The sequence below is a fragment of the Vipera berus genome (assembly GCF_964194415.1).
Source record: "Vipera berus genome assembly, chromosome: 14".
Lineage (NCBI taxonomy): Eukaryota > Metazoa > Chordata > Lepidosauria > Squamata > Viperidae > Vipera > Vipera berus.
Genome location: NC_138217.1, coordinates 10,631,239 through 10,643,532, shown reverse-complemented (window position 1 = coordinate 10,643,532; position 12,294 = coordinate 10,631,239). Strand labels below are relative to the sequence as shown.

The following is a 12,294-nucleotide window of genomic DNA, read 5'->3' as shown; positions in this document are numbered from 1 at the left end:
AGCCGTAGCCAACGTCTGTTGATATTCTCGGTCCCTTGCCCAATTCCAGTTTGAGGTGAAAGCCTTCCTTATTAGCCAATTTGGATACCCATTTACTGTGAATTACTCAGCCTGATTATTATTCATGAATGGATAAATCTGAAATCTCAGCTCTCTGTTAGGCTGTTTCTCGTGTTCCCCCCCCCATCCTCTTTCCGGCTCCCGAAATGAATATATTTAAGGGAAAACAGAAGGCCGTGGACAACACCATCGCTTGGATGCTGATACCACAAACACACCAGCGGCTGAGAAAGGATGTCAGCCTGGCCGACAACGCTGTTTACCCCACGGGCGTGACGTGCCAAAAAGCGGCACCCAAACAGTCTGGCATCCCCTATGTTGGCAGCAAACAAACCAGGAGTTCCTTCATGTAATGCTGGGTTCGGAAGGGAGATGATCTTTTCTCCAGCTAGGACGGGAAGCTGCTAATCCAATTAACACATCTTGGATTGCAATTCTTCCCTTCCTTTGTCCTTCTCCTCTGGAGGGAAAAGTCTGTCAAATCAATCGCCCGGAGAACTCTGCAGCAAATCCTTTCAGCTGACGCAGAGACCTGTGTAGCTTCCTGACTTATTTTCAACCCGACTGGAGCCGAGAAAAGAGTGGAAATCCTCGCAAATCTGGGATTCCCACCAGTCCTGGGTTGAGGACCGTTGGATGGCCACCTATCTCATCGCTGTGACTCAGTGCTGGGTGACACTTGCTGTTACAGAGTTAAAAAACAAAAGCACACAACCAAAAAATCCCTCTCTCTCTCTCTCCCCCCACCCCCCACCCAGAATATTTAAAAACAATAAATCTATTAAAACAGAGTTCTAGCCTTAGCCCAACCTATTCCACAAGGTCTCTTGTTAGGGAGATAAAATGCAAATCTCCTTACATGGAGGAGGAGGAGGAGGAGGAGAGGAAGAAGTAAAAGGGGAGGAGGGGGAGGAGCAGGAGGAAGAGGGGCAGAAGGAGGAGGAGTAGAAGGGGGAGGAAGAGCAGGAGGAGGAGGAGGGGGAGGAGGAAGGCTATGCGGTCCTTGGTGCTCTCAGAGCTTAAGTTGTTTTTTTGCAGACTCTTTCCTTGCTTCCCTCCCTCTCTCCCCTCCCCTCCCTCCCTCCCTCTCTCTCTCATCTCCCTCCCTCTCTCTCTCCTATCATGGGCTGTGAGAAGGACCGTGGGAGACTGAGTTGCGGCCTAGACAAGCGTCTGGATAGAGAAAACCTGAGTCTAGAGGAGCAATGGGCGTGGAGAAAGTATCTCAATAAAGGCGGCGTTATTATTTGCGGTTTGGGTTTCCTATCTGGACTACCTTCCGATAACTTCGCAGCAACGTGTACATCCTCACCAAGAGAGATTTCGGTAAACTAAGGCGTGGGAAGACCCTAGCCCCAAGCAAATTCTTTTCAATTACATGAGGGGAAGGTCTCCAAGGCCCTAAAGGGGTGGTGGGTGGTGGGAAAGAGGAAGTTCTAGGAAGAGAAGGCGTAAAAAACAAAACAAAAAACCCAAGGGTTAAAACAATTTTCACAGAATTCGAAGATTTTTTAGGAAAGTCTCTGCTCCCTTCTCTTCTTCCCCCTGCCCACCCACCCCAGCTATCCCCTCCCCATTTCTCAACCCCTTGGTAACCCTGAACATCTGACTGGCAAGTATTTCACATTTCAATCCCAGCAGAACAAATTGAATTAGATGTTGAAACCCAAGCTGGGTCGTGTTTGCCAAAGCCTACCTCCTCTGCTCGCGCTAATCCTTTCCCGGATGCTGCAGAGCACACAAGCGTCTGCGGGGGTGAACTTGGCTTGCTGTGGAAAAAAAACCATGGGGAGGGAGAGGGCTGGGGAGGGGACAACACCCAACTACAAGTAGCAGAGACCTCCCAAACTCTTGTTGGCTGGCTTCTCGATGTCCTTTGAACTTGGTGGCTCTCCCCACAGGTGTTTTGCTGCTAGATGTAGAAGAGCAGGCAAAACTGGAGGAGGAGGTGGTGGAATTAAACTTGCCATCAGCTTAGAATCCTTACATTGCCACAAACTGTGCAATTCTAACACCTCTTGAATTCTGTTGACTCTTATCTGGCACTCATTCAGATTTGCACTTTAGTTGACTGGATTCTTGTGTATCCTCAACTTGCGTCCACAACTGAGCCCAAATTTCCGTTGCTAAGCGGAACCATTGTAAGTGAGCTTTGTCCCACTGTATGACCTTACTTGCCACGTTTGTTAAGTGAATCACTGCAGCTGTTAAATTAGCAACATGGTGGTTAAGTGAATCTGGCTGCCCCACTGACGTTGCTTGTCAGAAGGTCGCAAAAGAGGATCAGATGACCCCGGGACACTGTGACTGTCATCAATATGATTTAGTAGCCAAATGTCTGGATTTTGATCACGTGATCACAGGGATGCTACAACGGTCATAAGCATGAAACACTTTCACAAGTGACTTTTTTTCAGCCCTGTTGTAACTTTGAACGGTCGCTAAACTGTTGTAAGTCGAGGATGACCTGCAGACACTCCTCAACTTACAACAGTTTAGTGACCGTTTGAAGTTATCACGGCGCTGAAAAAGGCGACTTATTACTGTTTTTCACACTTACGACTGTTGCTGATCACCCTACCCACTTAGGGAAGGCGGGGTGGCCTAACTGAAAGTCTTTCGTCTGAAAATTTCCAGATAACTTTCATGTAAGTTAATTACAGGTAAAGATTACAAAAACATTCCGGTGAGTTGCCGTATTCTTTTTTTGGAAGACTTTTTGGGTACGAGGACCAGAAAATGTAGAAACCTTGAAAGCCAGTGGTCCTCGCTTGCATGATCTGTTCTGTATTAACAGCATCTTTGACACTGGTCTGAAACCAGAATAAAACAATGACATCTAGTGGAATCCACAGTGATGTCACATCCATCAGAATGCAATTGTGTAGATGATGTAAATTGTGTGATTGGTTTCCTCTTCTCTCCCCCCCCCCTTCCCCCCAAATTCATTTGAAGGACACCAGACTAGAAAAGGCTTAGTTATATTATTCTGAAGGGGGGAATCTTCACATTTTTTAAAAAAAAAGTACAATGAGAATATAATGAATCCCACTGAATTAGGTCCAGTTTGCCAACAATATCCAGTCACACAATTGAAAGTGCTTGAAAACAGCTCTACTCATTTTTAACAGCTGTTTTCAAGAGCTTTAGTTTATAAGGGCTGGCATCCTTATTTATCTGGACTTAATTAAGCAACTGAAATCAGGGGGGGGAGGAAAAAGTGTAACTCTCAATGGGTTGGTCCCTGAAACTTAAATCAAAACCTAAATTTATCCTCAGTCTCACCAGGGATTTGAGACTATGATCTGGGTCGGAAACACAAAAGCATGGAGAATTTGCTCTTTCTTCTTTTTTTTTTAGATCAACCGATTTAATCTCTTTGTGCTTAGACAAGGTCTTCTCCCACCTGATGTTCCAGAGGTGTGGATGCGCTGATGATGTTACCTAGTTGGGTAATGAAACATCTGCAAGAAAGCCACCAAGCTCAGAGAGCACCAAGGATCCGTCATTTCAACCTTGAGCTACAAATGTTCTCCTGTATTGGTCCCAAGCGAGGGATCCACCTTCACGGCTTTCAGCAGTGGCATTTGAGCCACCACAAAAGGACCTCTGGTTGCTATCATCCCGGCTTCAAAATCCCACCACCGACAGTAAATATCCTAAGACTTGGCCACGGATCTTTATGCTTCAACCCCCCTCTTCTCAATCCACTATTTGAAGGCGGGAGGGCTGCAAAATTTGACTGTACTTTTCTTCTCTCTTGCCTCTTACAGACTCTGAAAGATTTGTGTTATTCCCAAATCCTGAAGGATTTAAGGGAAGGCTTGGTCATTCTAACCCTCCACTTTCTGCTTTTCTTCTCTTAATCTCTGACTTTCCCGGGAGTTGGAGGGGGGCGGGGTCTTCATCCTACAGGCACCTGTGCTGGAATTTAACACTTGCTTTAGATAGGATTAACTGCTAACTACCCTCTTTTATTCTCCACTCCATTCATGCTGAGAATGGACCTAGAGGCTCCAGGAAAGGATGGTCTTGCAGAGGGATAAATGAATACCACTGGACCTGGTACTTATTGCAGAAACACTGTTATAGAGGAGGAGGAGGAGGAGGAGGAGGAGGAGAAGGAGGAGGAGGAGGAGGAGGAGGAGAAGGAGAAGAGGAGGAGGAGGAGGAGAAGAAGAAGAAGAAGAAGAAGAGGAGGAGGAGGAGGAGGAGAAGAAGAAGAAGAGGAGGAGGAGGAGGAGGAGGAGGAGGAGGAGGAGGAGAAGAGGAGGAGGAGGAGGAGGAGGAGGAGGATGAAGACTATCACAGCTATCTGTAAGGAAGTCAACTGGGTTAATGAGGATCGAGTGAAGACTGCAGCCAATTCTTTAGAAACAGAGAACTTAACATACCTTTCAGTGTTGAAGTGAGGATTCTAGTTATTCTCCTCATGGTCTTCTTCATCATCTGCTAGCTTCTCCAACATCTCTTCCAAAATGGCTGTCCGCCGTTTCTTGACAGGGGGATCTGGGTAAGATGAAGGGATACTCTTGAGTGGAAAAGGCAGGGTAACCATTCCATTCCATTCTATTCTAATTCTATTCCACTCTACTCTACTCTACTCTACTCTACTCTACTCTACTCTACTCTACTCTACTCTACTCTAATTCCATTCCATTCTCCCGCCATGCCATTAATCTCATAAGCCGATCTACATCTGTCCCCTTTCCATACATTTTATACAGGTAATCCTTAACTTGCAACTTTTTACTCAGCGACCGTTCGAAGTTACGACGACACTGGAAAAATGACTTTGGGCCGGTTTTTCACACTTGTAAGCCTTGGAGCAGCAGCCCTCAGGGTCACATAATCAAAACTCAGACTCCTGGCAACCGGCAGCTATTTCTTATGATGGTCCCGTGACCCCCCCTCCCTGCGTTTTCCCTTCTTTTCAGAAAGCAGCTCGCTCTCTCCGTGTGGAGAACAGCTGTTCAAATCCCAATCTTCCCCATCAAATCGCCCCGTCTCCGACAAACAAATAAATGTACTTTTTTTCTCCAGGACTCGGGGAAAAGGGTGTAAAATAAACAGGCAGATCAAGCTGCTGCCTTTTCTCCCAGCGTTACAGCTGCTTCCCGAGATAAACAGCAAATAAATGTAAGGGGGGGGGGGGAAACATCAATATAAGGGAAATTAATCTGACAAGAGCCGGATTTTCCCCCATCCCGCCCCCACCCACCCCGAACTCACCTCCCCAAAATCTTTTAGCTTTTTTTTTTCTTTTCCCCATTCCCCATTCCCAACCAAACGGTCCTGCATTTTGGGAGTCCAGCCTGCGCCCCCCCACACACAAACACCAATGATTTTATTTTTCAATTAATTCCTTGTCAGAAAGCCAAGATGGTGGCGCTTGTGCTCCTATGTTTTTAACGATTGTCGAGGGAGACAGAAAGGGGGGGGGAGAAATAAGGGGAGGGGGAGTTTGGAGGGGGTGGAAAGAGCCAGGAACACTCTTAATCTCTCTATCTCTCCCCCCCCCCCCAATTTCCACATATAGCTTCATCAGTGAGGTTAAGAGTCAGAACTTTGGAGCGAAAAGGGGCCATATTGTTGGGAGAAGGTTGAGTTCAGGAGACTGTGGTTGCACTTTCTTTTTTAATATTCAAAGAATAATCTCTAGGTTTTCTCTTATTTATTTGTATGAATTATTTTTATAAACTACCCAAGATGGTGAACATATCCAACACACATTCCTCCTGCTATTTCCTCCCTCCTATATGAGGTGGGCTGGGCTGAGAGGAAGGGGGGGGACTGGCCCAAGGTCACCCAGTTGGCTTTCATGTCTAAGGCGGGACTAGAACTCACAGTCTAGTGGGGGGACTGGTCCAAAGTCACCCGGCTGGCTTTCAGGCCTGAAGCGGAACTAGAATTCATTGTCTCCTGGTGATTGGTCCAAAGTCACCCAACTGGCTTTCATGCCTAAGGCAGGACTAGAACTCACAGTCTCCTGGTGATTGGCCCAAAGTCACCCAGCTGGCTTCTATGACTACGGCGGGACTAAGAACTCACGGTCTCCTGGTGATTTTTTTTTTAAATTCCATTTATATCCCGCCCTTCTCCGAAGACTCAGGGCGGCTCACAAGCTTAGCAGTAAGATTGGCCCAAAGTCACCCAGTTGGCTTTCATGCCTAAGGTGGAACTAGAACTCACAGTCTCCTGGTGATTGGTCCAAAGTTATCAGCTGGTTTTCAGGCCTCAGGTGGAACTAGAACTCACTGTCTCCTGGTGGTGCCCAAAGTCACCCAGCTGGCTGTCATCCTTAAGGCACGACTAGAACTCCCAGTCTCCTAGTGATTGGCACTTAGTCAGCCAGCCAACTTTCCGGCTTGAGGCAGGACTGGAATGGTCCAGGAGGAAAAGGGGAAATTCTCCTCCTCCTTGGTGTTCCTGATCTGATCCATCTCGCGCCCTCAAAGGCCGCAGAAAGTCCTCGCTATGGATCTCCTCCGAGGCTGACCAGCTGATACAGCTACCCCTCCTCGACCCTCCTGCAACTTTTAGCTTAGATCAACAAAAGAATTTTGCTCAGATTCGTTGGAGGGGAGGGCGGGGGGTGGGTGGGTGGGGAGGAGAGAAAGCGTTGATTGCTTTTCTTGTAGCTTTTTGCACTTTCTCTAAACCTGGCTTCATTTTCTTTTTTTCTGAGCAATTACTGGAGCCAGAAAGAGCAAGGGTAGGGTAGGGATATAAAAAAAAAAGGTGGGGTGGAAAGCTGACACATTCGTTTGGTCCCAGAAGTGAAGGCTTCAAGAATCCAATAATGTACTGCTAAGCAAAAGAAGACAAGGCAGGGGTTGGGCGCAGTTCCCCTAATGCACCAGCCAGCCTTGGCCGGATTCGGAGTCAGAAAAGGCGCCGGTAGAATATTGCTAATTTCATTTAGGAATATGGTACAGTCCTCTTATCGCTAATCCTTGAGTTACGACGCTTCAGCCAAGCACTAACAGGTGGACAGAATCAAGATCGCGTGAAGGGTTAGCACCACTTCATAATGCCTTGCTAAGACCTTGTTAAGCAAGACAGTTGTTAAAATCTGTCTTGCCCCATTTTACGACCTTTCTCGCCACATGTGTCAAGTTGTTCGGTTAGCAACACAGTTGTTAAGGGGAGGGATCCGGCTTCCCCCGTTGACTTCGCTGGTCAGACGGTCGCAAAAGGGGGAAATCACCTGACCTCTGGAGACCGCAACCGTCGTCAACACGAGTCAGTTGCCGAGCGTCTGAACTTGGATCGTGGGGAGGCTGGGACAGCCGTAAATGTGAAAAATGGTCGTTAAGTCACTTTATTTTTCCAGTGCTGTTGTAACTCTGAATGGTCACTGAAAGAAGATGTGGAAAGTCACTGCATTCGCCAAGCTAGATGCAAAATTCGTATGCATTTTATAGCGTTGGATGTTATTTGGTAGGTAGGCCTATCTTTTTGTTACAATTGCACGTCGTGTCTGAAACTGCAGCAAACAGGCCTTGATCACGCCGAGGTTTCATTTCGTACCGTACAGGAGCGCTTGGTATCTTTGAAGAACACACAGGAAATTATAAAAATGTTGGGTTTCTAGAGAAGATCCCGGCTTTGCTCACATGTCGTAGCTCGCCTCCACTGCCTCGTTGCTTGACTTTCGTTATTTATTGGGTTTATATAGTCGCCCACCTCACATACGTGACTCTAGGTGGCTTAGAATAAAGTAGATGAAGCCGATAAAACGCAAGAGTATAAAAATAAAAACAAGAGAGCAGCCCGAACGTTACTCTATTCTTGCTATAGCAATTTTTCGTTCATTAGATTCTCGGGGCACAGCACACGCTAACCGAATTGGATGGGGGAGAAAAGAGGAATGTTGCAAAGATATTAGAGGTGTGTGTGTGTGTGTGTGTGTGTGTGTGTGTGTGTGTGTGTGTGTGATACAATACATTGGCAGAAGCTAAGATTGAGTTGCGTTTAGTGTGTTTTACAAACTCACCCACTGGGCAAATCATGTCCTAGCATGACGCCATAAGATGGTTTGCTGGGGGTTCGGTATGCCATGCAAACATAGAAAGCTTGCTTCCTTTCTTTGGGTTTAACAGAAGAACAGAGTTGGAAGGGACCTTGGAGGTCTTCTAGTCCACCTCCCCTAGACTCCTCCTCCTCCTCCTCCTCCTCCTCCTCATTTCCCTTCCAGCACTTATGATGTTCCCTAGACAGGTAATGAAACGTCTGCAAGAAAATAACCAAGCTCAGAGAGCACCAAGGAGCCCATAGTCTTCCTCCTCCTCCTCCTCCTCCTCCTCCTCTCCACAAAGCACATTGACTCCCTTCTAGCACTGATGATGCTCCCTAGTTGGGTTATGAAACGTCTGCAAGAAAACCACCAAGCTCAGACAGCACCAAGGATCCCACAGTCCTCCTCCTCCTCCTCCTCCTCCTCCTCCTCCTCCTCCTCCTCCTCCATTCCACAAACTCACATTAATCTCTCCTGGCCAACCCAACTGACATCCTTTCCACGTTGGTGTGTAAGAGACCCCGGGCTCCTCCTCGTTAACCCTCCCGTCACCCTCCCGAGGTTTCTATTTGCAAGGCTGGCTCTGCCTCCGAGTTGGCTCCCCCCACCCTGGGCTCCCCCCCCCATCCTGGTGGGAGAATTCTCCTCCTGTCAGTTTAATTCTTTGATCGATGGGGAAGAGCAGGAAGACGCAAGCCAGCGCAGCTGGCCTCTCGCGTTACCCCTGGCAGGAGATCCCCAGCCCTGCTGCTGATGGCTGAGTGAAATGTTTGCGGAGCGCGCGGAAGACAAGTCAATAGTAATTTAGCGGGATTGGGAGCAGGTCCCTCCACCGCACGCCTCGCGGCTCCCGGGAGGCAGAAGTGCATGCAGGATTATTACCGACTCGCTCGGAAATATTTCCAAAACAATCCTCCAAGAAGCGTGTGGGAGGGGGGGAGGGGGGGAAGAGAGAGAGAGAGGGGTGGGGGTGGGGGTGGGAAAGGAAGCAAAGAGATGGAGCTTTCAAAAGCTGTTGGCTCAAATGCCCCGCCTGGATCCATCTGGAAGTTTCTCCCAACAGCTCTTTGGAGAAGATGTTCAACAGAAGAACAGAGTTGGGAGGGACTCTGGAGGTCATCTAGTCCAACCTTCTCTTAGGCTGACCTCCTCTTCTTCGAGGGGCTGCCCTAAAGAAGAGGTGCTCGGGCTATTTGCTTGCCAGAAGACAAGAGAAGAAACGATGGGATGGAAGCTTACCAAGGAGATAAGGTAGAACTAAGGAGAAATTTCTGGACGGGGAGAACAATTAACCAGTGGAACGGCTTGCCACCAGACGTTGCGGGTGCTCCATCCCTACAGGCTTGCAAAAAACAGATTGGACGGGCACTTGACTGGGGATGGTCTACGGTCTCTTGCTTGTGCAGGGGGTTGGACTAGAGGACCTCCATGTTCCCGGCTCTGTTATTCGGTTTAACCCTCTATTTGAGCATGAACAACATGAGAGTATTGTGGTCAACGCAACCAGAAGGCGTTGCCAGAGGCCACAGAGTTGATCACCTTGGGGGGATCTTGGGAGGTTCTTACATGCTCTCGGGATCCTGCGGCCCTGGTCTTGCCGAGCTGCATTCAGCCGGGCTGCACAAAAAGGTGGATTGGGAGAGATCCTCGTTGAAGGAGATTTGATTTAATTTCCGCCTCCAATTGATGGGCTTAATTGAATCGGAAAGCCAAATCAAACAGGCAAATTGAATCAGAAGATTCTCTCAAAAGATTCAGGCACCCAGCTCTCTTTTCCCCTTGTGGTCCTTCAGAAATGCAGCCTGAACAGGACCCAGGTTTTTTTTCCCCTCGCCCCGTTCCTCCCCCCCAAAAAAACACAAATTAAGACTTCAATTAGGAACTGGCCCCATTCACACCAGTCATGTATTCTCCCTTCTGCATCAGAACAGAATTAATGGAGTCATTATCATCATCATCATCATTATATTATTATTATTATTATTATTATTATTATTATTATTATTATTATTATTATTATTATTATTATTATTATTATTATTATTATACAATTTGCAAGGGAAAAACAAAATTCAGCTTCCTGGGTGGGGCAGGACCAAGGTTTGAAATGCTTCCTTATTTTATATTAACTCATTTGAATAAGGGGAGTAGAGGGGGGGGCTGTGGAGATCCTGGGGTGATAATCCAGAAAGCACTGAGATATTCCAGATTCTGTGGGGATATATATAAGTCTCTTGGGCTAATTAAAAAAAATTCTAGCAAACTGAGACAGTTGCCACCAGTCCTATTGTTGGCGTGGACTTCAACTCCCAGAATTCCTGAGCCAGCCACGCTGAGGAGAAATGGAGAGTTTTCCAACCTGAGCCATGCTGGCTCAGGAATTCTGGGAGTTGAAGTCCACGAGACATGAAGGGGCCACAGTTCCCCCATGCTGGCTCAGGAATTCTGGGGGTTGAAGTCCACGAGACTTCAAAAGAGCCAAGGTTGCCTACCCCTGTCCTATTCCTTCCCCAGATTTGAAAGGGAACTACACTTCCTTCTTCTCTTTTACAGAGTGCAGATGAACAGTTGGAAGGAACCGCGGAGGTCTTCTAGTCCAACCCCTGTCCTAGGCTGAGAGTCCTTATGCCACGCCAGACAAATCTCTTCTTTAAAACCTCCAGTGATGGAGCACCCACAACTTCTGGAGGCAAGCCGTTCCACTGGTTAATTGTGCTCACTGTCAGGAAATTTCTCCTTAGTTCTAGGTTGCTTCTCTCCTTGCTTAGTTTCCACCCGTTGCTTCTTCTCCTGCCTTCAGGGGCTTTGGAGAACAGCTTGACTCCCTCTTCTTTGGGGCAGCCCCTGAGATATTGGAAAGCTGCTATCCTGTCACCCCCCAGTCATTGTTTTCATTAAACAAGACATACCCAATTCCTGCAACCGTTCTTCTAGGTTTTAGCCTCCAGCCCCCTGATCATCTTTGTTGCTCTTCTCTGCACTCCTTCCAGAGTCTCAACATCTTTTTTTTTATGTCGTGGTGACCAAAACTGGACAGAGAATTCCAAGTGTGGCCTTGCCAAGGCAATATTCAGCGGTACTAACACGGTCGCACGATTCTGAAACTACCCCTCTGTTGACGCAGCCTAGAACCGCGATGGCTGCTTGCCATTGTTTGACCCACCTTCTCTCGGGAAGGCCCTTTTCAGTCCGTTAATTCAACAGCACGGGCAGTTCCTCAACTTACAGCGGTCCACTTAGCGACCGTTCAAAGTTACGACGCCAGTGGAAAAAAAGGGACCTAGCACCGCTTTTAACGCTTACGACCGCTGCAGCCCCCACCCTCACCCCGACCCCAGGGGTGACGGGAATCCCAAATTTGGGATGCTTGGCCACGTATTTATGACGGTTGCAGCATCCCAGAGTCACGTGACCACCAGCCCCTTTTGCAACGTAAAATCAACAGGGAAGCCAGATTCACTTACACAACCGGGTGCGACCAACTTTAACAACGGTGACACTGCGGGCAAGAAAAGTCGCAAAAAACGGGGGCAAAACTCAACTCGGCAAACGTCTCGCTTAGCCACCGGAGTGTTGGGGGTCCGTTGTGGCCGTGAGTCGAGGGCTACCTCTTCTCCTCCAGGAAGAAGCAGGCTGGTGGCTACCAGCGACAAAACAACAGGCTGTGGAGGTCCCAGATGCACACAGCTTTGCGAAGGAAGGAAGGAGGGAGAAGCCAGACCCTCTGTAGCCATCAGCCCACGAGCAACAAAGGGAAAAGAGGGAGGAGGAGGCAGAAGCCAACATATAGCCCATTTCCCTCCCTCGCCGAAGAAGAACGGCAAACAGAGATTTTTTTTAAAGAAAAGATACCACTGGTGCTCTTACGCCAATGTATTTCCCGGGCCACCGCAGCCACGAAATAAGACTAAAAGCCTGTTTCTACTGCGGGCGTGCTGTTTGAAACACCCCGTGGTTTGAGTGACACCTCTCTTCGGCTTTTCTCTTTTGCTTTTTTCGCCCCCCCCCCCTCGCTGATTCCAAAAGAATAACGGCCAAGTTCCTCAGGCTTGAGACCTGGGGACACCCGAAATGCTTGAAGGTGAGGAGCAGGCTTGCGGGGTAAACAAAGGGAAAATGGGTGGCTGGGATGGTGGGGTGGGAAAGAAAGATACACGCCGTGGGTTTCTTTTCAAACGGACTTGGTGGACAGACACGAGGCTCTCTCTGGCCAT

General features: G+C 48.1%; 1 protein-coding gene across 7 annotated transcripts in view; it reads right to left on the bottom strand.

The window, feature by feature from the left end:
- The window catches only part of RBM19 (RNA binding motif protein 19), a 77,475-nt gene that overhangs the window by 25,119 nt on the left and 40,062 nt on the right, over nt 1-12,294 (bottom strand). For 6 of the 7 annotated variants that reach the window (XR_014027858.1, XR_014027859.1, XR_014027860.1 and 3 more), the window contains exon 24: nt 4,455-4,569. Coding sequence is in view for 3 of the 7 variants with exons in the window: in XM_081338681.1 (XP_081194807.1) it covers nt 4,478-4,569 (92 nt within the window). In the remaining 4 variants the exon portion in view is untranslated. Of the gene's footprint in view, nt 1-3,443; nt 3,505-4,454; nt 4,570-12,294 lie in introns of those variants that run through there. The other variant, XM_081338683.1, reaches the window with a different exon arrangement.